Source organism: Diachasma alloeum, unplaced genomic scaffold (genome assembly GCF_001412515.2).
Source record: "Diachasma alloeum isolate Michigan unplaced genomic scaffold, Dall2.0 Dall_scaffold_00202, whole genome shotgun sequence".
NCBI lineage: Eukaryota > Metazoa > Arthropoda > Insecta > Hymenoptera > Braconidae > Diachasma > Diachasma alloeum.
Genome location: NW_021680367.1, coordinates 915,343 through 942,353, shown reverse-complemented (window position 1 = coordinate 942,353; position 27,011 = coordinate 915,343). Strand labels below are relative to the sequence as shown.

The 27,011-nt window shown below is 37.8% G+C and overlaps 2 protein-coding genes across 2 annotated transcripts in view; one reads left to right on the top strand and one right to left on the bottom strand.

The window, feature by feature from the left end:
* The first annotated feature begins 6,950 nt into the window (after positions 1-6,950).
* Positions 6,951-22,252, top strand: LOC107035924 (protein transport protein Sec31A). The gene is made up of 9 exons (XM_015253572.1): positions 6,951-7,059; positions 7,352-7,563; positions 9,739-10,953; positions 11,829-12,558; positions 13,755-14,114; positions 16,919-17,443; positions 19,852-19,929; positions 20,937-21,293; positions 21,504-22,252. The coding sequence occupies exons 2-9, from the start codon at positions 7,361-7,363 to the stop codon at positions 21,690-21,692; spliced, it is 3,657 nt and encodes a 1,218-aa protein (XP_015109058.1). The 5' UTR covers positions 6,951-7,059; positions 7,352-7,360; the 3' UTR covers positions 21,693-22,252.
* A 2,630-nt stretch (positions 22,253-24,882) lies between these two features.
* LOC107035925 (histone-lysine N-methyltransferase PRDM16) overlaps positions 24,883-27,011 on the bottom strand; it is a 66,788-nt gene continuing 64,659 nt past the window's right edge. Inside the window, exon 8 of the mRNA XM_015253574.1 lies at positions 24,883-26,924. Coding sequence (XP_015109060.1) covers positions 24,894-26,924 — 2,031 coding nt within the window. The 3' untranslated portion in view covers positions 24,883-24,893. The remainder of the gene's footprint in view (positions 26,925-27,011) is intronic.

Below are 27,011 nucleotides of genomic sequence, written 5' to 3'. Positions count from 1 at the left end.
GTTAACAGAGTTATGAATGCTAGTAAGAACAAGCACCTCTGGTATCATGGAAAGCGCCTAGTAGTGACTCGAGTGTCAGAGGATTTCTCCCCAATTGATTCATTACCGGATGCGTGTTTGACAGAAATATTTCTGCGCATTGATGATGTAGAAGATAAAGTGGCAATTGGAAAAGGTATTTATTATTTTAGTTTAAAATAAAAGCGTTGAAATCGCCATGATTTTGTAGTTTTAAAATTTATGGGAGGCAATTGTCCACTTATTATTCATACTCTTGAGAGGCCTCGGGAGTAAAAACGAACTATTGACATGCGGGGAAAACCTGTGCCATGAATTCTCAGCCAAAAGTCGATGCAAAAGTCAGAAGGATAGGTTGAAAAAATTCTTCTTCCTCTAGGAACTGAATAAAACCAGTTGAACGCGATCTGAAGATAATGAATAATTTTCAGACGCGTTCAAAACTACGAGGTGGTAGACAGGTATGGCGCCGCCATCTTCCTTGGAAACCCCCTCCCTTTGTCTCATAATCTAGAAGAGGGTTCACAAAATATCTCAATTCCTCATCGAATCCACCAAGACCAGAAACCGCACAAAAAATTTGTTCTTTTTCTATAAACTGAATAAAACCAGTTGAACGCGATCTGAAGATGATGAATAATTTTAAGAAACGTTCAAAACTACGAGATGGTAGACAGGTATAGCGCCGCCATCTTCCTTGGATACCCCCTCCCTTTGTCGCAAGGGGTTTTAAAGATGGCAGTGGCCTCACCTCGCGCTTTTAACCATTTCCTAACATTATTTATCCTCTTCAGATCATCCTCAACTCACTTCATCGGTTTCTATAGAATGAATAAATTTGTTAAGCCATCTTCCAGATTTTTTCACCTCTCTTGGACTGAGAATTCATGACGCAAAGTTCTCCCGCATTTCAGTATTTTTTTTTTTTTTTTTACAACAGAGACCTCTTAGCGTCATCAATTCCATTTGGGATCTTAATATTTCTAGTCTGCAAACGTTGGAAAGAAGTTCTCGCTCGCAGTTGGAGTAATATGAAAGAGCTTTCAGACACCTCCGAGTTGGAGGAAGTGCAAAGTGTTGGAGGATTGCGAACAATACTGAAGGGTTGTGGTCGTTTTCTGAAGAGTCTAAAATTCACCATCTATGACCATCCAATCGCGCGTATAAAATTGATAAGCGAGTACTGCGAAAATATTGAGAATCTTCACCTCGAGATGAATTGCAAGGAGAAAACAGGGGTGTACCATCACGAGCTACTGTCGATGTTTCAACAGTTGATCAATTTGCGTCGTCTCCACATGTCATACCTCGATAAAGAAGTCAATTATACGGATCTGGAGCATTTGCCGGATGAAATGTTGGAGATTCACCTGTTTGCCGAGGTCATGGACACCAGCGCCTCAATCGACTTATCGAAATTTCAGAATTTGGAAGCACTTGCGTTGTACACTTATGACTTTGGAGAGAATGCTCTCAACGGGATTGAGAATTTGGTGAACTTGAAATTCTTATCTTTTGATGCGTCACATGTTCACCCGAGTAATATTCGGAAGATAAGAAATTTGAGCAAGTTGAAGCATCTAGCTGTCGCTAACTGCGGAGTTGATGACGAAATTCTCACCCCAATCGCTCAGAAGAATCTACATCTTGAGTATTTAAACATAAGTGGTGAGTGAAATATATTTTCACTCCAAGATTACATGTCTAAATAACATACGTAAAAATCAACACGAGCAAGTTCAACAGTCAGCCAACAATCAATAAATATTGTTAAATAAGTCACCGTTTACATAAAAAATGAGTTCATTAAATAAATTGGACGAAAAGAATAATGAATAGAAGATACAAAAAGAACTGACATGTTCGCGGATTAAGAACAAAGATGAAAGGGTGACAAAAAAAGAAAGAGACGATCGTACATATGTGATTTAGTTGAGAGAGAGGAAAACTCTGCTTCAGGGTACGTGCCCTGTTAAAAAAAAATCCATCGAAAACCCCCGTTGCTGATAAACTTACATACAGTCGGTATAAGCAAGGCGACGTTGAAAAAAAATTATCTGGGGCCTTTAACCCAGCTCTCTTTCAAAAACCCAGACGGAAAATACAAAAAAGAGAGGTTTTGTTCGAATAATCCACATATTATCAACTTTCAATCTCTTTATTTAAACCTTAGAAAACCTTAAATTAACAATATTATTCAGACAGCCTCCTGTTGCGTCATCCTCACTCAAAACCGTTACACACACATCGTTCTCTCAACTTCTCGAAGCTTCTACGATGCGGCTGCCCTCTATTATAGACGAATCAAATTTTATTTGAAATCATATTTTATGTCGCGCCGTGCAATAAGTCGAGTTCATCGCACGCTGCGCTTCGCGCAGCCTGCTCAAAACTCGACTTCTGCACGACTTGACATAAAATATTATAGAGCACTCGGTAATAAATTTCGTTTTCAACGAATGTGTGTACAGACCTCGCCTTTGGCTCGGCCTGTAAACTACACATTCGTTGAAAACGAAATTTGTGCCCTTGTACTCTAATGTACTATTCCGACAGGTTTGACTCGAATTATTTCATAGTCTTGAAACAGGATTCCTCTCCTTATTTGCATAAGAATTCACTTAATAACAAATCGCAAAAATATAAACAATAATGCAGTAAATTGTGTCAATAAATGTGAAAGTATAAATCAGTGAATTAGTAGATTCAATCAATAAGTACTAAATCACCATCAAAATAATCACAATAAAAGGATATGCTGACGCAACGCTACAGAACAATTGTTTCGGAGTCGATGAGCCACCATCGAGTAGTCATCAATCGATCTGTCAGAGTTTTCATATCTTCACATATGAAAAAATCCTATAGGATTTTCTATAGCATATCCTATGAGATTTCCTATACGAAATCCTATGAAGAATTCGAACATTTCCCTTAGGATTGTTCGGATAGGATTTCCTATAGGATTTCATCTGAGATTTTCAGCAGCATTTCCTATAAAGTTTAGGGGCATAAGGGTCACAATGAGGGTTAAACGTGTCATATATGGGTCCTAAAGGGTTACATTAAAATTATTGAAGAATAATGTGGGGATCTTATGGGGGCACATAGGAGTTATATGGAGGTTATCCTATAGGAAATCCTATCTGAAAAATCCTACAGAAAATGTTCGAATTCTCCATAGGATTTCCTACACGAAATCCTATAGATATCCTATTGGAAATTATAGGATTTTTTCATACGTGTTTCTGCTGCATCAGGACGTACTTGGGACCATTAATTATATGAGTGTTTTACATTGATTAATCATTTTCTTTTACAATATGGTTACAATATTTTAGTAATCCGCAAATTTCTTAATTCAATTTTAATTTGAAGATAAAATAAAAATGATGATTTTTATTTTGACTGCGTGCGATTGCCGCATCTTTTATTTGTATGAAATTGAATTCTGCTTGCTTCATTCTTCCCCATTTCATTTCTTCTGGAAAACATGTCAAACCATTGAAATAATATTTGCCGACACGATTTCTTGTGCTCCAGACAACCGCAGCATTACGGATCGTTCATTCCAATATGTCGTCCGTCTTCCCAAATTGAAAACCCTCTGGATGAAGAATCTGTCGGAGGTGACGGGCGCGGATTTGACGGAAATGCGCGCCCTTCAGTGGCTAGACGTCGAAGGATGCTCATCGATAACCGATTGGGCATTGATCATGATGATCGATAAATGTGTCAATATCACTTCTGTATATGCAGCTGGCCCGGCTACTTGGCGTTTACTGCTGAATGCTGAAGAATCGATCGTTGAATTGGGCCGCGCTCCGCGCAAGCTTCACCTTCACACCGATCCGCATCTCGCTGTGAGGTGGGAGGAAACCGGCAGAAATAGGAAACCGTTGTACGTGTTTGATCACTCGCGCTATTCAAAAGTCGATCCGGAAAGCTGGGATGGGTGGTATGGAAATGTCAAAATGCTCATTTGAAAATTATTTAGTATTTGTGTTTGAAAGGACGAGGATAGAAGTCTAAGATTTGTATTTCGTTTGTATGAGTTGATATAATCAACTCAAGATTAAAAAAAAACAATTCAATAAATAAAAAAAATGAGTTAATGAAAAAAATGTGAGTTGACCATTATTATCGATCGATAAATAGTGGATATTGAGTAGGTCTCACGTTTACCGAGCGATATTTTTTTCGTCGTTGATCCTGGATTTTATTCCGGGGAATCCCCTCTTTATCTCAATTACCTGAATTTATTTCGTGATTTAAAAAAATATTTTATTCGATAATTTATAGCGAATTGTATCGAGGTGATTTTTAAAATTGACTTTCCAAATCATTTCTTTCAATCTGACAAATGGTGGAAAAATTGTGAATTGAAAAGAGGTCCTTGAATTGAAAAGAGGAATATCGTTGTAAGAGGGCACGAGAGTAAAAAAAATACGGAAGTGCGGGCAAATCTGAGCTCCACAAATTTTCTTCATTTGGTGAATTTCGAGGCTCAAAAATTATCAGCACCAAATCCTTAGTACTTCGAAAATGTTACGGAACAAATTGAGGGTGATCTGAGAAGGATAATAGTATATTATGCCACCAGGCGATAAAAGTATTATCTGGCGAATGTGAATTATAATCCGAGCCGAAAGCGAGATAATAACTATAATAATATACTATTAATCCGGTGGATAATATACTATTCTTCACCCGGGGCCAAAGTGTCAGACCTGGGATTTTTTCGGGGAAAAATCGACTTTCGGCAAAATCGAATTTTTTCGCCGATTGAATGTTGATTCCAATGATTTAAGCTACGGGCTATTTAAAACTCTCAAAAGTATGTGGAAAAAGTGAAAACTGAAAATAGTATATTTCTAACCTGAAAATAAAGGATCCTCAGCCGTCAGTGCAATTACCAGCCGAGCCGAAGGCGAGGTTGGTAAGCACGCGGCTGAGGGTCCTTTATTTTACTTCCCGTGGTTAGAATGCGATTTTCCGTCTCGGCGTAGGTTCCGACGGAGGTTCCGTCAGGGAAATGTAACTTTGCGCCCGCCGGGACGGAAACATTTTATGCCTCTAGGGACGGAAAACCGCGATTCTAACCTCGCTTCGCTCGGTTAAATCGCGGTTTTCAGTCCTCGAGGTATAAAATATCGTGTGCCATACGGCAGTAAAAGGATTTTCTGACTCATGTGATTATAACGTCATATTCGTGAGAAAATACTTTTACTCCCTATGGGCACAATATACTATTTTTCACCCAGAGCCAAAGGGTCAGATGTTCGGTTTTTCCAGATGACTCAAGTGACGGGCTATCCAAAACTCTCAATAGTATTTGGAAAAAGTAAAAAAACCAATTTTTTTTTCACCTGGGGCCAAAGTGTCAGACCTTGGATTTTTTCAGGGGGCAAGTCGACTTTCCGCAAAATCGAATTTTTCCGCCGAGTGAACGTTGATTCTGTATCTACTAACGATTCTGATGCTAATGAAACCCTCGGAGGGCCCCAGAAATGTTGAAATAAAAAATTTAAATTTTCACCTGTGTATCTTGCAATATTTAAATGTAAAATGTATGCGTCAGCCAGCGGGGAAAAATAAATTCTCGCAGATACCCAAAGAAATTGCAACATTTCTACCAATTGATAAATTCCAGAGATATACAGGTCACGCGTTTAGAAGAACTTCGGCGACATTGCTGGCTGATTCGGATACTAGTACTACTATTTTAATGAAACATGGGGGCTGGAAATCGGTTACCATCGCTCAAGGTTATGTGGGAGAGTCTCTGGGAAATACGAGTCAAGTATTCCGCATCGCCAATCAATGTATTCCCAGTACTTCGAGTACTATAAACTCTACCGATCAAGTGCCCCTGAAGAGAATATTAACTGAAACTAATATTAATAATAATATATCCATGCTATCAAATTGCTCCTTACAAAACATGACAATCAATAATATCCACACCCAAAAAGTAAATAATGCATCATAAGTCAAAATCGTAATCTCTTTTGAACGGAATATATTCTACATTTTATAATGAATTAATAAAAAAAAACATCACGATTTGTGTTCTTAACGTGCTGCATTACTTGAATTTTTGCGCCTTCTCTTATTATGTAGACTTTTCTACTACAGACTCCATCTGACGGTCAACTAGAATACTCTCAGTTCACATTGTAACTGACAGTTTTCAATGTTTACATGATTTCATCAACTTCTATTCGTTAAATAATAGTGCGAAAAACTCGTGACAGGTGTGACAAAAAATAGTATATGCCACGCGGGAGTTTGCGATGACATTTTAACTCGGGGTTATCACCTCCTCGTCAAAAATATCGAAGAGTAATTAATGGCATTTTAAAAGAAAGATTTCAATGTTTGATTTTGAGTCAACGGCTGAGCCTGGCCCTGTTGGACATTGCTTGCGATTTTTTCTGGGTCGAGAAATGGCATGCTGATGCCTCTAAAGATGGTTTTGAACCAGGGAAGACTCCTAGACCCCACTGGACAATGTTGTCACAACTCTGCTTTTCAACTGAAAACAGACATCATTTTTAGAGACATTTGTCCTGTTTAGAGACATCAGCACGCCATTTCCCGACCCGCTCTTTCATTTGAGCCCAAAAAAACATTCATATCTTGTCTGACATCTCTGCTACAAACTCGGGTCTTCAACTCGGGCCTTCAATTGAAAGCCAGTTGAAAGATTGGTTTTCTGCAGGAAAATAATAGAAACCCCTCCGCCTCACCTCCTACATTTCCTCCTCGTCCGATTATCCTTAAATATAAAAAAAACGCATAATGAAAGGGCATCAAGTGGTGTCGCCAGTTCATTCAAATTTCCCTCGAGGAATCCGTCGGTAAGTCAGATTCTCCGGATTTTCCCCACAGATGTCGTTATCCCCAAACAGCTGTTGTCCCTCGCCACGTTGGAAGGGTCGAGTTGGTTTACCGAAAAGTCTATGTGACATTATACACAAGAACCTCCCTCAAAAGTGCTGATTGTTGATAGTAAAAAGTGGAGTTTGTCAAACAGGGGTGAGTAAGATCCATCATTCAGCGGCGCCCATCGCTCACCAATATTATCTCCATCGCCATTAATTTTCCGAACGATTTTTAATGACAAGTTGATACGTACACGTCAACGAGTTCAAGGAACTCCAACTGCCCACAGCAATTCACAATAAAAAAAAATGACTGGCTCAATTGAGGTGGCGAGTGAGTGCTGAGGGGTTTGGACGATTTATCGTCAGCATTTTATCGGCTTTGGGGCATTCTCCGGGGGTTTGGGGGATGGGGACTGGTTCGTAAACATATTTTCCATCTTCAGGGCTCAAAAATGAAGGTGAAGGAACTCTTGAAGACTGTGAATGTGGCCTGGTCGCCACCGGCCCAGCATCCGATTATGCTGGCTGCCGGCACTTCTGCTCAACAGCTAGACGCTAGTTTCAATACGTCTGCCAGTCTTGACTTGTACCTGCTGGGGCTGCAGACACCTGGGTATGACATGGAGCTGAGGGCCAGTGTACCCAGCGATCACAGGTAATTATTAGAGGGGGGAATTCTGGATTATGGGGTCTGAACTGGATTTAATGGTCAATGCAAGGGGAAAATGGGACGAGTGGATTTTTTGTGATCTGATGATTTAAGGATTCTGTTGATGGGGAGTGGGTTTAGGAGACAATGTCAAAAGATATTTTTTGTTGGAAATTTTGAAGGCTACAAAAAGTTTTATTAACATTTTCGGGTGGAGGCAATTGTTATTGAGATAATGATCTAGTTGAGGATTTAGAATTTTAGATTTGAATTGAATTGCTTTGATAATTGTTCAAAGTCGAATTATGATATTTTTATTGTATAAAATTTTATGAGCTACAAGAATGGTTTTCGTACATTTTCTTAAAAAACCCAATGGCTTTAGAGATTTTTAAGAAATATTTCGTATGCAAAATGTGTGAAAGTCATTTGTTCATAAAATTCTCTGATAAATCTAGGATTCTCTTAATAATGAGTGACTTCAGGAGAAAATGTCAAAAGATATTTTTTGTTGGAAATTTTGAAGGCTACAAAAAGTTTTATTAACATTTTCGTGTAGAGGCAATTGTTATTGAGATAGTGATCTAGTTGAGGATTTAGAATTTTAGATTTGAATTGAATTGCTTTGATAATTGTTCAAAGTCGAATTATGATATTTTTATTGTATAAAATTTTATGAGCTACAAGAATGGTTTTCGTACATTTTCTTAAAAAACCCAATGGCTTTAGAGATTTTTAAGAAATATTTCGTATGCAAAATGTGTGAAAGTCATTTGTTCATAAAATTCTCTGATAAATCTAGGATTCTCTTAATAATGAGTGACTTTAGGAGACAATGTCAAAAGATATTTTTTGTTGGAAATTTTGAAGGCTACAAAAAGTTTTATTAACATTTTCGGGTGGAGGCAATTGTTATTGAGATAATGATCTAGTTGAGGATTTAGAATTTTAGATTTGAATTGAATTGCTTTGAAAATTGTTCAAAGTCGAATTATGATATTTTTATTGTATAAAATTTTATGAGCTACAAGAATGGTTTTCGTACATTTTCTTAAAAGACCCAATGGCTTTAGAGATTTTTAAGAAATATTGCGTATGCAAAATGTGTGAAAGTCATTTGTACATACAATTCTCTGATAAATCTAGGATTCTCTTAATAATGAGTGATTTCAGGAGAAAATGTCAAAATATATTTTTTGTTGGAAATTTTGAAGGCTACAAAAAGTTTCATTAACATTTTCCTGTAGAGGCAATTGTTATTTAGATAATGGCCTAGTTGAGGATTTAGAATTTTAGATTTGAATTGAATTGCTTTGATAATTGTTCAAAGTCGAATTATGATATTTTTATTGTAGAAAATTTTATGAGCTACAAAAATGGTGTTCGTACATTTTTTTTAAAAACCCAATGGCTTTAGAGATTTTTAAGAAATATTTCGTATGCAAAATGTGTGAAAGTCATTTGTTCATAAAATTCTCTGATAAATCTAGGATTCTCTTAATTAATGAGTGACTTCAGGAGAAAATGTCAAAAGATATTTTTTGTTGGAAATTTTGAAGGCTACAAAAAGTTTTATTAACATTTTCGTGTAGAGGCAATTGTTATTGAGATAGTGATCTAGTTGAGGATTTAGAATTTTAGATTTGAATTGAATTGCTTTGATAATTGTTCAAAGTCGAATTATGATATTTTTATTGTAGAAAATTTTATGAGCTACAAAAATGGTGTTCGTACATTTTTTTTAAAAACCCAATGGCTTTAGAGATTTTTAAGAAATATTTCGTATGCAAAATGTGTGGAAGTCATTTGTTCATAAAATTCTCTGATAAATCTAGGATTTTCTTAATTAATGAGTGACTTCAGGAGAAAATGTCAAAAGATATTTTTCGTTGGAAATTTTGAAGGCTACAAAAAGTTTTATCAACATTTTCTCGTAGAGTCAACCGTTACTGAGATAACCACCTAGTTGAGGATTCAGAATTTCAGATTTCTCTCCAATTGTACTGATAATCGCTGAAAATTGAATTATATCTCCGAATCTACCGAAGATACCGAAATTTTCGTAACGACCTTTTTTGTAGCCCTCAGTTCGCCCAATAAAACAGCTCATCACAAAAATCGTTCCATCTCCCATAGCTATCGAGATATTCATTGAAATCCTCCCAAACCCCAAACTTCCAGATTCCACAAGATAATCTGGGGCTCCTACGGTGCCTCCCCCTCCGGCATAATCGTCGGTGGCTGTGACTACGGCACCATAAAAATCTACTCGGCCTCAAAGCTCCTCTCATCCGACCAAGACTGCCTCCTGAGCAGTCCAAATCGTCACACAGGTCCAGTGCGCGCGCTGGACTTCAACCCCTTCCAATCAAACCTGCTGGCGTCGGGCGCGACCGAGTCCGAGATCTACATCTGGGACATCGTGAACACCGCCACCCCGATGTCCCCAGGCTCGCCCTCAAATCCCCCCGAGGACGTCCAGTACATCCAGTGGAACAAGCAGGTCCAGCACATCCTGGCCTCGGCCTTCACCCAGCGCTGCATCATCTGGGACTTGAGGAAGAACGAGGCGATAATAAAGCTGTCCGACGCCAACTCCAAAATCCGGTGGAAGACCCTCCAGTGGCATCCGGAGATGGCGACGCAGTTGTGTCTGGCCTCTGAGGACGATCAGACACCGATTATTCAGCTCTGGGACCTGCGTTTCGCCTCGTCACCACTGAGAACTCTTCAGCATCATCAGCGAGGCGTTCTCTCCATTGCCTGGAGCACCCACGACCCCGACCTCCTGCTCAGCTGTGCCAAGGACAACACGATCCTCTGCTGGAATCCAAATGCAGACACTCCAGGGGGCCAAGTCCTCTGCGAATTGGCCCAGACGAGCCAGTGGAACTTCGACGTCTCCTGGTGTCCGAGGACACCTGGGCTCATTGTGGGCAGCAGCTTCGATGGTCATGCTGTCGTCTACTCCTTACTCGGGGGCTCTCAGGGACAGCCTCAGGGGAACGCCAATCAGATCGTGGACTCCTTCCCTGGGATGGATCCGTTCGTTCAGGCACCTGCGGTCGTGTCTGAGCCAGCTCCCGCCCTGGGGAAGGCCCCCAAGTGGCTCAGGAGACCTGCTGGCGTGTCCTTCGGGTTCGGGGGGAAGCTCACCATTTTTGAGAATGAACCTGCTGACGGCAGTGCTGGAACTCCACCCAGGAGGGGGGTCATTGTGTCGCAGGTCATCACCAATCCCGAGATGATTAAGAGGTCCAATGAGCTCGAGAGTGCATTGAAGAGCGAACAGTTCTGGGATTACTGCCAGGGGAAGATTGAACAGGTGCAGGACGAACATCTCAGGAGGATCTGGAAGTATGTCGGGGCTTATTTCAGTGAGGACGTCACGAAAAGGTTTGTGGAGATTTTATGCTTGGGGGGGGGAATTGGGGAAACTGTGAATGTTTTCGGAGGTGAATTTGGTAAAGAGCAAGGGTTTTCGTGGAAACTAGATTTTTTAAATATATTTTTAATGCAAAAAAGATTGATAATGAAGAGAATTAAATGAGTTATCTTGGTCTGTTAATGTATTACAAATTAGAAGGGTCAGTAAAAAAATGGAAAAAATGAAAATTTAACAAAAAAATCTAACAAAATTTAATTGAAAAAATAAAAATTCAAGAAAAAAAATAATTTTTTGTAGGAAATTGCATTCTCTGCAAATTAAAGTGGCACAGACACACTTCGATTTTTAAACATTAAAATCTGAAATAAATTTTTGGTGAAAGTTAACATAAATAGAACCTTTACATGGAATTTGTGCTAAATCGCCAGTCTAGTATTAACGATAATCATTAATTTGGAATTGTCACATAACACAGAGTCTTATAACAAAATGATCGTTTCAATATTAAAAAAAGTTTAACATATTGAAAACAAAACACGAAAAAAACATTAAAAAATTGCATGTCCAATATAAAAATTATTGACAGTTTCAAACTCTTATAAATAATTCATGTTTCTGGATGATAAAAACTCATAAAAAACCCTTGTTAAATAAAACCCTATTTTTGAAGAAAATTAAAAACAGGAATTGTGCACTGATGAATAATTATTTAGGGCATTTTAAATTCGTTTTTTAAAATATTTATTTCAATTAATCTTTCTCCAAACTATTTTTAAATAATCCCAACAATAATAATTTTAAATAATAATAATAAAAAATTGAATGAATAAATGAAAAAAACACAACAACAATAAAAATATATTTTTATTTACAATGACCACAGGTTTCTGGAGCTCCTGGGCTACAACCTAGCTGAAATAAACGAAAAGTTACAGAGATTCGTGCCCGAAGAGGACCTCGACCCAGTGACTGATGGAGTATCCAAGACCCATTTGGAGACACTTCAGAATGGAAATAATTTCGATCCAACAGCTGCATTCGACGCTATTGCCCAGCAAGAATTGAAGAGATCTCCAGTGAAGGTCAGGGACAGCAGTCTGAAGCTGAACACCAGTGACGATGAGGACGGTCTGATCACCCAGGCAATCCTAGTTGGTAACATAGAGGCGGCTGTTTCCTTGTGCTTCAGCAGCAAACGTTACGCCGACGCTGTCATCCTCTCGATGGCTGGGGGTCCAGACCTGCTGGCCAGAACCCAGTACAGATATTTCTCAGAGCACACTGGGGTCCTCAATTCACTCATCAATTTTGTGGTGAGTGACAACTGGGGGGAGATCGTGGGGAACTGCGACGTCAACTGCTGGAAGGAGACACTCGTGGGGATCTTCACGCACTCCAGTGCTGAGGAGAGATCTGCACTCTGTGAGGCCCTTGGGGATCGGCTGAGCTCAACTGACGATGCGGAGTTAAGGAGACAGGCGCAGATATGCTACATCTGCTCGGGGAATCTGAGTAAAGTTATTCAGGTTGGGGGAACTGGGGTGCAGGACACTGTCGAGCTGGTCATGGTGCTGAAGAGGGCACTGGAGATGCAGGGGAGCAGGAACGTTAAGGTAGTAGAATTCTTGAATATTCTTTTAAAATAGCGTGGGAGATAGCTCGAACAAATGGTCTTGCGTCGAATTTTCATGAAGCCCGCCTAGCAAATAAAAGAGAATTGAATTCCTTTCTGTGAAACACGAATAAACGGAGCATAATTGTCCAAATCATTTAGGTCAGAGGAAAATAGAATAATTCAATTTTCTTAATATTGCGTTTAGTAAGGTTTTCTTCGAACAAAGTTGATTAGAATTAATAGCTAGAATTATGAGATTATCTCACATTTTTTACGTTGAGGATAGGAGAATCTGAATGCAATATAGTGAAAATGATGATCGATTTTTTCACTTTGAACAAATAATATTAATATCCAAATACAAAATTTCTGATATGAATAAAAAGAAGCTGTGACTCAATATTCCAAATTAAGTTTTAATTTTTAATTTGGTGCTGATAACACGAGATGATAAAATTCTAAGCTCGGAATTATATTGATGAGATGAACAACAGATTAATTGAATTACCGTGTAAATTAACTAAAAATTGATAACAGTGTGGCCACGCACTTTTACCAGAGTATCATTTCTTCATTTATTCGTACAATTTTCAATTCACACAATTTTAATTGAATTCATACAAGTTTAAATTTTAATTGTTATTTGTTTTTTGAAACATGAAAAAAAGAAAATTAAAAGATTAAAAATGAATACATTTTTCATTTTTTTTATTTTTGGAATTTTTTAGTTGACATTTTCCTTGAAAATTGATAAATTCACACAGTCATCTCAATCAAAACGTTTTATTTTATTTAATTGACAATTCATTCACATAATGAATAAAAAAAAATTATAGATGCAATAAATCCATTTATTCCATCCAAATAAAATTTGTTTAATTCAGCAGTGAAGTGGTACACGGAGATAAGTCGACTTATCTCCCAGTTGAGTTTTTGAGGAATATTTCAAAATCTAAGGGAGATAGCGAAATTTTCGTAATTGTATTTGTTGTAGCACTCAATCGGTTCCACAAAAAAGGTTACAACAAAAATTTTGCTATCTCCCTTAGATTCCGAGATATTGATTGAAAACTAGTCGATAGTCAAAATTGACTCATCTCCTTTTACCACTTCGCTACTGAATTCAAATGAGTCATTTTCCTTGATGTAATTAATATTCTGAGTCACGAGGCATAATTTTCATTTTATTTTCAGGTGGATGGGCACATTGGAAGGGTCTTGGCACAGTATGCAGAACTACTGGCCTCTGAGGGAGATCTCGATGCTGCACTGGGCTATCTGAAGAGTGGGGAGGAGGGAGGGATGGGAATGTTGAGGGATAGGCTGTGCAAGGCGCTGCAGTACGTTCAGGGCGCGGTGCAGCAGCCAGGGAGGCCAGGACAGGGGCAGCCACATGGACAACAAGTGCAGGGACAGGGCTATGCTCAGAAGAGCCAGCAGGGGATTTATGGCGGTGGGCAGCAGGGACAGAGTGCATATTCACAGAATCATCACGGGTGGAATGCCAACAACTGGAATGTTAATCCGGTGCAGAACTCCTGGGGAATGTCTCAGGTAATTTCATTCAATCTTCAATTGTATTTTTTTTTTTCTATGGGGAATTTTGTTCTGTGAATAGGTTTTCTGAGATTTTGTTGTTGATTAGATAATTTTCAATATGTATGATCAATCGGAGAATTTTTTTTCTGTAGGAAATTTAATCCTCTTTAGAAAAGGTTTTTGATTTTTTTGTGTAAAACTTCTTCGTTCTAAAGATATTTGGAAATTTTTGGGGCTCAGTTCACTCGTCAATTTGACATGAATGTTGAATCATCTCCTCAATGATTTTCAATTTCATATTCATTAATCTAAAGCTTCAATTTTAATTTTTTTATAGGGAATTTTGTTCGATAAATAAATGGGTTTTTCACATTTAGTTGTTGATTAGATCATTTTCAATATGTATGATCAATCGGAGAATTTTTTTTCTGTAGGAAATTTAATCCTCTTTAGAAAAGGTTTTTGATTCTTTTGTGCAAAACTTTTTCGTTCTGAAGATATTTGGAAATTTTTGGGGTTCAGTTCACTCGTCAATTTGACATGAATGTTGAATCATCTCCTCAATGATTTTTAATTTCATATTCATTGAAAATAAAAATATAAATAAAAATCATATAAATCTTCAATAATATGTCATTTTAAATCATTTTAATTTTTTTATAGGGAATTTTGTTGAATAAATAAATGTTTTTTTTTTTACATTTTATTGTCGATTAGATACTTTTCAAGATGTATGATCAATTAGAGATTTTTTCCTCCAGGAAATTCAATCCTCTTCGGAAAAGCTTTTTGACATTTTTAACTTTCCGACCCGTAGGGAGGAAGTTATTGTAATGACCCCGAAAATCGAATGTGGATATTTCATCATATTTCCATGTTTCATGACCGCTGGAAAAATTCTGACGTTTTTGGATGGGTGTATGTGTGTGTGTGTGTGCGTATGTAACCAATAATTTGGTCAACGATTTCTTTGAAACGAATGATTCGATTGAAGCTTTTAGTCACTTAGAACTGATTACATTTTGAACAACATCGTCTCAGCAGTTCTTCAGATTTTCCGACAAAACTAGTGAAAAAACGTCGAAAAATTACGTTTTTTCACAAATTTCATTATTCCTCCTAGAAGAACGATGGGATTGACTTTCTGCCGTCATTGTCGATGCAGCTCGGTATGACTAAGGCCTGAGTCAAATTCCAGTGAAATCGTCTCAACGATTTTGGAGTTATAGGAAAATTAATTTTTGGATTCGAATTTTTTAGAGTTTTTTCATAGTGGTTTCATCTTTTTTCATCATTTCACAAAATAATGTCGAGGACAATTTAAGAAAAATATTTCAAGAAATTGTCAGAATTGGGACCGCTATTTATCGGTGGTGGCATGGTGATCGCCCTCATAACATGGACGACCGATAGTTTACTCGTTCAAACTTGTTCAAACGCTCACATTGTAGCTGACAGTATTTTTAATTGTTGTACTCGAAGTTCCGATGGTGTGATATTTTAGAAGAACTTGAGGATTTGCAAAATAATTGATTGAAGTACCAACGATAAACCATCGGACGGCCATTTTTCTTAGTGCAGGCGATACCCACCAGACATCGCAGCGATTTATAGCGTCCCCAATTGTGATATCCACTTGACAGTCGATAAGATAGATGTCCTTATTTTTTCTTTTTTTTTTCTTTTTTTATATCAACAATTGGATTTCCATATCATTCGAGACTGACTGAATATCCATGATGAAGATTGCCTCCACAATTAGTCATTAACTTGGATAGAATTTTCAAAAATTGCGTTTCTTTTTTTTGGGGCGTTTTTTCTTTTTTTTTTCTTTTTTTATATCAACAATTGGATTTCCATATCATTCGAGACTGACTGAATATCCATGATGAAGATTGCCTCCACAATTAGTCATTAACTTGGATAGAATTTTCAAAAATTGCGTTTCTTTTTTTTTGGGCGTTTTTTCTTTTTTTTCATCGATGCGTGTTCATGGAACTTAGTACTAATTCAATTAGGAGAATGACCGACTCAGCGGTTTGTTAGTGATTCGCATAAGACATGTGAAAAAAATGAACAAAAATAAGTTTTTCCTCGGAAATTCACTAATTTTACATAGAAAAACGATGGAATCTGTTGCTCATCTGATCGATGCAAATATATGTGATTCAATTTAAATTGACTGCTGAGTAAATTGGTCTCAACCGTTTTCTAGTTATCAAGATGAAAATTTCGAAAATTAAGTTTTTTGTTTTAATAAACAGACCAATGGGAATCGGTCGAGAAGTTATTGGTTCGACCCGTAATGGGTCACACCCACTCCAACCCTCCCACAATGGGAGCGAGCGTAGCGAGCGACCAAAGACCCAGTCGAATTACAACCCACCCGTAATGGGAGCGAGCGAAGCGAGCGACCAACAACCCAGATCAATTTTTCAATAAACTTTTTCTTTTATAAGATATTTGGAAATTAATGAGAAAAAATTTTTGGGTTTCTGTTCACTCTTCAACTCGCCAAGAATTTTGCAATCATTTTTGTCTCATTAAACAAATTGGTGGAAACTTTTATTTTGGAATTAAACATAATTTAACGTGAATTGGTGAGCAAAAGCTGAAAAAACGCATGAAATATCTCAATTTAATAGGAATATCTCATTCATTTTCCAATAAAAAAATCTTCTGTAAAAAACCCTTAATAAAACCTTCTTAAATTATCATTTTTTAATTATTTTTGCCAAAAATTAATATTCTTATCAAATTAAAAAATGTAAGATACTCCTTAAAACTCCTGTTAATTTTATTTTGATTTTTCTCCACAGGTGCCTCCAGTGCAGACTGCCCAGCCCCTACCGTCTCAACCTCTCCAGCCCCTCCAGCAGCCACCGAAGACCTACGGTCAACCCCTGACGATTCTCTCCCCAGCAACACCCCCCACTGCCCCTCCCCCAATGCAGACTGCTGGCAGCTCTCACAGTGGCTCGAGACCCTCCAGTGTGGGCCCCTCATCCAGGCCCAAGTACATGATCGATCCCTCTGTGAAGAGTCCTTCGTCCTATGGAGGATATGGACAAGGGTATCAAGCACCCAATCAAGTGTTTGGGTACCAGGGCCAGGGGGGATATCTGGGCGGACAGGGGTATGGAGAGACTGAAGGATTCAAGGGTCAAGCGAGTTTGATGACACCTAGTTTACCCGCACAACCGCCTCAGGGCATTTTCGATCCGACGATGGGCCAAGGGGCCCAGGGCGGAGCTTTCGGAGGGAACAGTGAACCTTCTGCTTATCAACCCACACCACAACCCGCTGGGTGGAATGATCCTCCCATTGCCAAGTCCAGAACTCAGGTAAAATAGAAAACAATTGAGTTTTTTTTGGTCAAGGCCCGGGTGTACTATCTTTCGAACATTATCTCGATGTTTTTTTTTCATCTTTCGTCATCTGAAATTGTCAATTTTCCTTCATCATGCAGAAGTTTTGAAAAATTATGAATGAAAAATAAAAAAAAAGTAGAAGAAATTCTTAATTTTTTCAAGGAGGATTTTTAATTTATATTCAGAATAAGTTGAATAACAAGAAATTGAAAAATGTATCTGATTTACGGGGACAAATGGCGGCCTGTCACCCAATATCATGCAGGGGGAAGACTGATTTCGTAAATCTTTTCCCACACTGCACAGAGACATTTATTACGGAAAAGGCTCTTTGAAAAAAGTTGTAATATTTTGGAGAATTTTTTAATCACACTTTTATCACATAAAAATGGCAGATGACTACATACCACTGTTTTGAAAATTGAGATACCTAGCTGTCACTTCCCATGAGGAGTTAGTGTTTAGTTATCCACCATGGAAAATGACAGCTAATAGATAATTTGCCACAGCGAGTCAGATATTTGTAATTTCCACTTTTTTCAACTCATTCTGAATCTCAATTAAAAACGGTCTTTGAAAAAGTTCAGAATGTTTTCTATTTTCTTTATCATTCTATCATAATTTTTGGGAATTTCTCCATGATGTACCACTCAATTGACAATTTTAGATTACGAAAGATAAAAAAACTCCAGATAACATTCGAAAGATAGTGAGCCCGGGCCTTAATTTAGGATTTATGAGGTATTGGGGGATTTATTGGAGTTGTTTAGTTTATTTCGCTGGGGAATTAGGAATAAATTAGTGGTATTTAGAGTGGAGAATTGAAAAATTGGGGAGAGAGTGTGAAATTTGGAGGGGATTTTATCATTTATTCATTTGATAATAGCAGAATCATCTTTTTAATGATTGCATTCGATGGCAAACAACTCGATAATAGCATTTTTTAATAATTGAGCATAGTAATTGTCGCTAATAAATTAGAAATTTGCTTCCGAATGGATTCTCTTTTTTTAATTCTTATTTCACTATTTTCTTCTTCTATTTTTTCATGTCATAGTACTATCATCAATTGAAATGTCATCAAAATTTTGCGTATTATTTCGTTCTGTCAAATAATTCTACATTGAGACCCTCTCAAGACTCGAATTCGTTTTCAGTCCGGGTTTAATCAAGGTTCAATCAAGGTTTAATCAGTGTATACCCGGGATTTAATCAGGGTTTATTCAAGATTCAGCCAGAGTTTAACCCAGGTTCTGTTAGAAGTTAGTCGGGACTATGAATCAATTTGAATAAGTATTCAACATAATAGACTGCTACCTGAGTTTAATAGAGATAGAGATTTTGATACAAAATGCTCATGACGGTATTGTGTAACTTGATAAGCAATGATGTTGTTCTCACCATTTTTCAACTTGATTAAGAAGCCATTGAAACATACTTTTCAAGCCCTGATTTAATTGCTATTACTGATGATTCTTTCAGTAATCATGAAAAAACCAATTTTCTCTTTCAAATCGCATAAACAATGTGCTGTAACTCAAAAACCAATTGTGCGACCCCCATCATATTCTGATAGAATCAAGAGGGTATTGTTATCAATTTTTTGAGCCATCACTAATTCCATTTTGATGACAATTTTTGGAGTGATCGTTGAAAAATCGATGTTTGGAAAAATATCAATTTTTTCGAATCTATATGAAAAATTGAATTTTAATTGGTGTCGATGAAAAGAGCTTGTGAAAATCTATATTCATGGAAAAATTTCTCTTGCAATTGATATTTAAAATTAATTATTCTATAATTTCTAAATAGTTGAACTATCTCACGACTTATTTTATTGAGAAAAGTTCTAAAGATCTTTTTCAAAATTCGAAAAAAAAAGAACCTCAATATCTTTATAAAGAAGGTCTCACGTATTTTTCCAAATCCACTAGTTTTCCAGATATCAAAATTATCAGTCAATTTATTGCATTCATTTCATCAAAGAATAGATCCCACGACTCATTGTTAATTCTTTGAAATTGATGCAGCCAGTGATGGCACTGTGCGACAAAAATGAAATGTCTGCGGAACACGCTGGCACGAGGAAGTGGAGGGCCAAGCATTCCAAGATAAATTGTCCCAAGGTAGATCACCATCGTGTCTGGCAATATCCCGTTAATTATCATGGATTTTCCTGTTTTCTTTTGTTACTAAATCATTTTTGTTCTCCCCGCTTCACCTGATCATCGCAATGAATGATGAGAATTGCAACTATGAGAATACCATCGTGAGACATGAAATCATCTCATGACTTTGCCATAATTTGTTGATTATTTTCACTAATTAATGATTTTACTGATTCAGTGAATTTTTTTTGAAAGATTAATTTGTTTTTACAGCCACAAACAAACGACTTCTCAGCTCAGAATCCAATTCTTCATCCGTTGAGAGGAGCTATGCCACAACAAGATTATAATGTGAGTTATTTTCATTAAAAAATAAATAAATTAATAATAATATAAAAATGTAGAGGAGCTGTGGCCGAAAGAATTGAGGAAAACTTTATTTTTGTGTTTTTAGTTGAGGGTCAAATAGTCTTAAGGGTCAAATGACCTTTTCTGATTACTCTGCTCAAAGCTGTTTGACCCATGAGACTTAACTCTAAACGTTCTTGAGGGTTGCTTGACCTTCAAGACCATTTGCCCCTCAACTCCAAACGTCCTTGAGGATCATCTGACCCACAAAACCATTTAACCTTCAACTCGAAACGTCTTTGAGGGTCGTTTGACCCGCAGGATCATGTGATTTTTTACTCCAAATATCCTTAAGACCCTCAATTCCAAACGTCTTTAAGGGCTGTTTGACCCTCAACTCCAATGATTTTTAAAAGTCATTTGACCTTCAACCCCAAATGTCTTTGAGGGTTGTTTGACCTTCAAAATCATTAGATCCTAAACCTCAAATGTTCTTAAAGGTCATTTTACCGTGGAACCTATTTGACCCTCAACGCCACACATTTGAACGGTCGCTTGCCCCTCAAAATCGTTTGGCTTTTAACCCTAAATAATCTTAAGGGTCCTTTAACCCTCACAATTATTTGAATCTCAACCCCAAATTGTTCTCAAGCGATGTTTGATCCTGAAAACCATTTGACCTCAACGCCACAGGTCTTTAAACGTCGTTTGACCCTCAAAATTATTCAACTCTTGATCTTAAACGTTCTTAAGAATCGATGGAACCTCAAAATGATTCGACCTTCAATTCCAAACATTCTTGATCATTTGACCCTCATACCCATTTGACCCCCAACGCCGAACGTTCGTAAAGGTTATTTAACGCTTAAAATTATTTCACCTTCAACTCCAAATATCTTTAAGAATTGTTTGACCCTTTCGAAAGGCTCTTTTTCCCTTTTCAGACAACTACAAACGCAATTTTGCTGAATGATCTTTTTTCATGTGTTCATATTGATTCAATTAATTAGGCACCTGAAGAGAATTATCACCAAGACCCTCACAACCCTTACGGCCAGCCACAGTACAATCAAACAATCCTCAATCCATCGAATCAGTTCAACCCACCCATGGGTTACGAGCAACATAATCAACATCCTCATCAGTACCAGCCACAGCAGCATCAACCCCCTGTTCAGACCGCTAGAGTGGCTGAACCTGAAGCACCCAAGGCACCCATTCCTGAGGAGCATGTCCACCTCAAGACAGTGTTGGATGAGTTGAGGATCCGGTGCTATGAGTCAGCGAAAAATCCACAGACTAAACGGAAGATCGAGGATGTTGCTAGGAAACTTGAAGCTCTGTACGATTGCCTGAGGGATAAATCCGTGAGTATTTAAAAAAAAAGAGATTAATCGAGAGGGAGAGATTCAAGGGAAATGTCAAGGACATTTTTTTTGTAGATGAATTAATTTTTTACAAAAAGTTTTCGTGATATTCTCTCTTTACAATCATGTCGTTTCCTTCGGTCATAGGGAAACAATTTTTTATCAGTTGAATTGAGGAATTATTGTTAATTATTTTTATTTGATCCTCAGCTCTCACCAAACACTCTCCAAGGACTCCATCAAATCTGTCAATCGATCCAGGGAGGAAATTACACAAATGGATTGAGCATACATACTCAATTAGTATCAGGACCTGATTTTAGTAGAATTGCCCCCTTTATGCCTGGGATCAAAGTATTGCTGCAGAGTGCACTCCAACTTGGTGTTTACGTAACGTAAAACCGAATGAACGAATTTCTAACGTTTTTTCGTATTCAAAGCCTTATCAGAGGGGTGAAGTGATGGAAATGGTGAATTAGCTGCTGAATCAATGAGTTAATGAATAGTGATTCAATTGACATTGAATCCTGAATTATTTGGTTGTTCATTAATTGTTGGTGATCGATCAATTTTTATACTTTAATATAGAGCAGTCAGCAAAACCTAGTTTTTATTCATTTTGCACGTCCCATTAGTATTTTAACAATTTTTTTTGTGGTTTAATTAATCAATAATCTGTTGAGGAATTAAATATTTTATATCGATCCAGTACGCTGCCAACTGTAATTAATCGAATATTAGTTAGTAAATTAACTAAATACACTGTGCAATTACTGATAATTATTGAATTTATATTTTTAGAAAATTTAGTTTCATTCGAAATGGTTCAGAACGTGAAGAAATTTATTTCCAGTTATTGATTCGAGTTTTTAATCATTAGAAATTTAAGGAAATCTGTGTACGTGATACGCCAAAGTACTTTTATAAAATCCGTTTGAATAAATTCGATGAGAAATGGAGAGGAAATTTGATTGAATGATTGTATTGACTGAATTTTTTACAGAACATGGAGGAATTTTGAGGTAAAAAGGTCTCCTGATATATTTTGATAAAATGAATCATTGTCAAGATGATCAATTTCTCAATGAGTAAAATGAATGATTCAAGTGGAATTAAAAATCTTCAGCTGTCGATTTTGTTATCGGTTTGATGATGAGTAGTTTCAAGAGAAATAGTCAAGGAATCTTTTCTCCAGAGAATTAGCTTTATCACAAAAAAGTGACACATCTGAAGGAAAGCTGTTGTTTCTCGTTTGATTGAGGTGAGGATTTCAGGTAATTATGAATCAACAACAATAATCCAATGAAATAATTATGTAATAACCAACTATAGTGTAATATTTTAATATTAGTAATGAAGAAGTACAGATGCCTTTATACAGTATGTATAGATAGACAAAGTCATAATATAATTCTCTTAACTATCTCACCACTTGCATTTTTTACTATTTTTCTTTATTTTTAATTTATTAATTATCCTTAAACAATCCGCTTCAAATTAATATAACTCTACAGAGAAAGATAGATATGTTTAATCGTGTATTCACTATTTTGAGAGATTTATGCTCCATTTGTTTCGTATTCGTGAGGCATTTATTACATTTAATGAAATAGAAGTTTCTTGCATAAAAACAATTTCACGGCAATTTTTGTTGATTAGATTTCTTTAATTAACTCCATTCCCTTCGTGTAAAACGGATGAATGCGTTAGACAGTGATGAATATTATTCGTCTTCGCAAATTAATGAATTTTTAATTCATTTTTTATTCATTATTAATTCTTTAGTGAAGTGAGAAACCATAAAATATCAAATAAATGATTTTTTACTTATTCAGAATTTTCTCGATAACCAGTGATCGTAGTAAAAAATGTCAAAAAATATCTGTGGAAAATTTAATTCGCTACAAAAAATGTTTTCTGACATTTTTCTCTAGCACCACTCATTACCGAGATATTTCAACTATTAACGAGTCATGAAAAATCGTCGTGTTTTTTACGTTTCACCACTCCCCTTCCGAATTAATGAATTAATTAATCAATAAATAATGATTATGTTTTCTCCACAAAACAATTTAACGACAGCTACGTTGAATCATCTAAAATTCCCTTCCATCTATTGTTTTATTATATATTAATAAAAATTATGGATATTTTACAAACATTGGTATCTTAATTAATAAAATTTGTACAGAGTGTCATATAATTTTGTTTAATTACATCATTTTCCCATAATTTCACTCACTCTCATAGCAATTTCTAATCTTTTGCATTTTTAATTGATTAATTGATGAGTTAAACGATCAAATCGTTACACACTTTGTTTTCCTCTCGACAAATTTATCTTTTCGAGAAATTTCATCATTCAGTCGACGATTCAATAGATTGATAATACCTCTAATTATTTATGAACATGATTTATAAACCGAGAATCACTGGAATCGATCGTCCACTGGGGATAATCTGACTTTACTCAAATTAATCAATACCCTCATTAGGAACTATCTAAAAAACGATTGAAAATTGTGAATACGTTGTGCTAACGATTCATCGATTTATCACGAACCGTTTTGAGTACGGAATAAAATGATAAGCAGAAGAATTTTCATCTTGATTAATGAATAGTCAATTAATCAAGTGGTGAATTGAAATTTATCCAAAATGGATTTGATTATTTTGGAGTATATCTCGGAGGGGGAGATGTTCACGAAAAATTGTCAAAAAACATTCTTGTAGAGAATTTGATTTCATACAAAAAGTGTCTTTTGATATTTTTTCATAGATTGCTTCATTTTTCAGATAATTGAAGAATTAAGGAATGATGAAATCTTCTGGGTCGTATTTTTTCAAAACGATTCTTCAGGACAATTTGGGGAACTTTGTTTTTTTTTTGTTTTGTTGAGGGTCAAATGGATTTAAGAGTTATTTGACCCTTTGAGGGTCAAATCACCTTTGAACTCATTTGACCCTTAAGGATTGAGGATCAAATTACCTTTCAACCCATTTAACTTCAAAAAGTTTAGGGTCAAATTACTTTTCAACCCATTTGACCCTCAAGGGCTGATGGCCAAATTACCTTTGAAACTATTTGATCCTCAAGGGCTGAGGGTCATATTACCTTTTAACCCATTTGACCCTCAAGGATTGAGGATCAAATTACCTTTTAACCCATTTAACTTCGAAAAGTTTAGGGTCAAATTACTTTTCAACCCATTTGACCCTCAAGGGCTGATGGCCAAATTACTTTTGAAACCATTTGACCCTCAAGGGCTGATTGTCATATTACATTTTAACCCATTTCACCCTCAAGGGTCGAGGGTCAAATTACCTTCGAAACCATTTGACTCGCAATGGTTGAGGGTCAAATTACCGTTTGAAACAATTTGAACCTCCAGGGCTGAGGGTCATATTACCTTTTAACCCATTTGACCCTCAAGGGTTGAGGGTCAAAATACCTTCGAAATCATTTAACTTTTTCCTGATGTTCCTGGGTTTACCATAAAATTCTCCCCAAAAAATCCCTCATCATTTCACCCTCAGACCCCCCCCCCAAACTCCCTCACCCTCTCTCTAAAAATTCTTCTGCTCTTAAAAGCCCCCCGACTATGTAGAAATCTCAATAACTGGTTCAGCAGTGTTATTATTAATCATCTCCCCCTTGTCCCTGCAGCCCATCTCGAACCCGTCCCTGATCTCCTTCCTGCCCCCCTCCGGGCTCAAGCCCCCCTCATCAATGGGGCTGACCCTCTCCTCGCTGTACTCATCATACTCATACTCCCCCCTCTTCCCAGTGATAAACTCGGGATGACCAATTCCATAATTATCCCCAGCATACGTGACCTTTCCCATGAACGACCTGATTTCATCGAAGTATGTCTCCTCCCGATCGTTCTCATTACTACTTCCTGGTGAATCAGCAACGGAAACAACGACACTTCCGTCATCAGCCTCATGCTTCTTGAGATGTCTGTCGAGATTGGTCTGCTGTCCAAAGCACCTCTCGCACAGTGGACACTTGAAGGGCCTCTGCTTGTCATGAATGTTCCTGACATGACGCTGAAGATTGCTGGAGATGCTGAAGGATCTCTCGCAGTGTTTACACTTGTACGGCTGCTCACCGGTATGCGTTCTCAGATGTCTCGTGAGATTAGCTGACCTTGGAAATACTTTGCCACAAAATTTGCAGGAGTACCTGTCCTTGATTTTACCCAGGGGATGATGCATCACAGTCTCTTGAAAAGGCTTGACCCCAGGAAAATTCATGGGTGGTCTTGCCAGCATATCGAAACCCGGTCTATTGAGACCATTCATGAGATTTCCCAAAAATGGAAGACCCCGGGTGGGTCCAAAGTGGGGCAATGGCGGCAGAAGACGAGAATCGGGAGCTGATGGTGGAGCTGAATGAAAACCCGGAAATGTTCCTGGATTTCTGTACATTGCCTCGATGAACATGGGATGAATGGGACGTGGATAGGAGATGTGAGGGGGTGTATTTGGAAGTTGTTGCTCTTGTGGATGAGTCATGGGCACTGGGGACGATGGGGATTCATGAAAATCGCGTGTATCACGATTTTTACCCATTTTGCTCGTTTTGCTCGCTTCGCTCATTTTGCTCATTTCGCTCAATTTGCTTATTTCGCTCAATTTACTCATTTCGCTCATTATTCTGGCATCCATATTTCTCTTTTGCTCCTTCTCCTCGTCATTGACAGACGTCTTCACCTCGGGAGTAATGCTCCTCGGCACTGGTGCTGGTGATGGCGTTCGACTCTCGGCAATTCTTGACTCCCCAGGTGTCTCAGTCTTCTTCATAACTCGTAGATCAAGTGGTTGATCAGTGGATTCAGACGACGATGATGACTCAGTCTCCATTTTTTCCACTAGTGTATCACGTTTCTTGACTTCATCATCGCTGTCTGGGGTGGGTTGAACACTCGGTCGTGCTGGTGATGGTCTGAATGTCGATGTGGCTTCTTCACCAGCTGATGGTGAGACTTTGTTCGTTGGGAGGATTCTCGGTGGTGTGAATCTCTCCTTCTTTGGGCTCTCGCTTTGATTTCGCTTTGGATCCTCGGGGATCTTTGGGAAGAGGAGGGGGGTGTTCAGGAAGTTGGGGGTATTGGGGAAGATGCCGTGGTAGGGGGCCATCAGAGCTGGTGGGTAGAGGGGAAAACCTCCTGGTAGGGAGACTGGCGGACGTGGATACACCAGGAATGGATCACCACCTGATGATGGCAGTTGAGACATGACGCCTGATTGTGGTGGTGGCGGTGGTGGTGGGGGATGAGGATTACCACAGCGGGATGGATTTGTCGAGTAGCAGAAACGTTTATGCTTTGATAAAGAGGTACCGGTGTTGAAGGATTGTCCACATTTGGCGCAAGTTATTTGCATTCGGCAGAGGGAGTGCATGCGTTTGTGACGGCAGAGATTTGAGAATTGGGTGTAGGCTTTGAAGCACACCTCACATGTGAAGGGCTTGACACTGCTGTGAATGTGGGTATGCTGTTTCAGCCCTGATGACGTTGCGAAGGTTTTTCCACACTCGGTGCATGCGTGACTGCGAGCGCCCACGTGATTTGTGCGGATGTGGCGCTGGAGGTTGGAGGCGTCCGTGAATACCTGGGGAGGCGCCTTCCATTAGACTTGGAAATGCTTTTATGCGCTTGACGGCGGGGGTGATGATGGGAGAGCGGGGCAAAATGGACCGGCGGCGGGGGG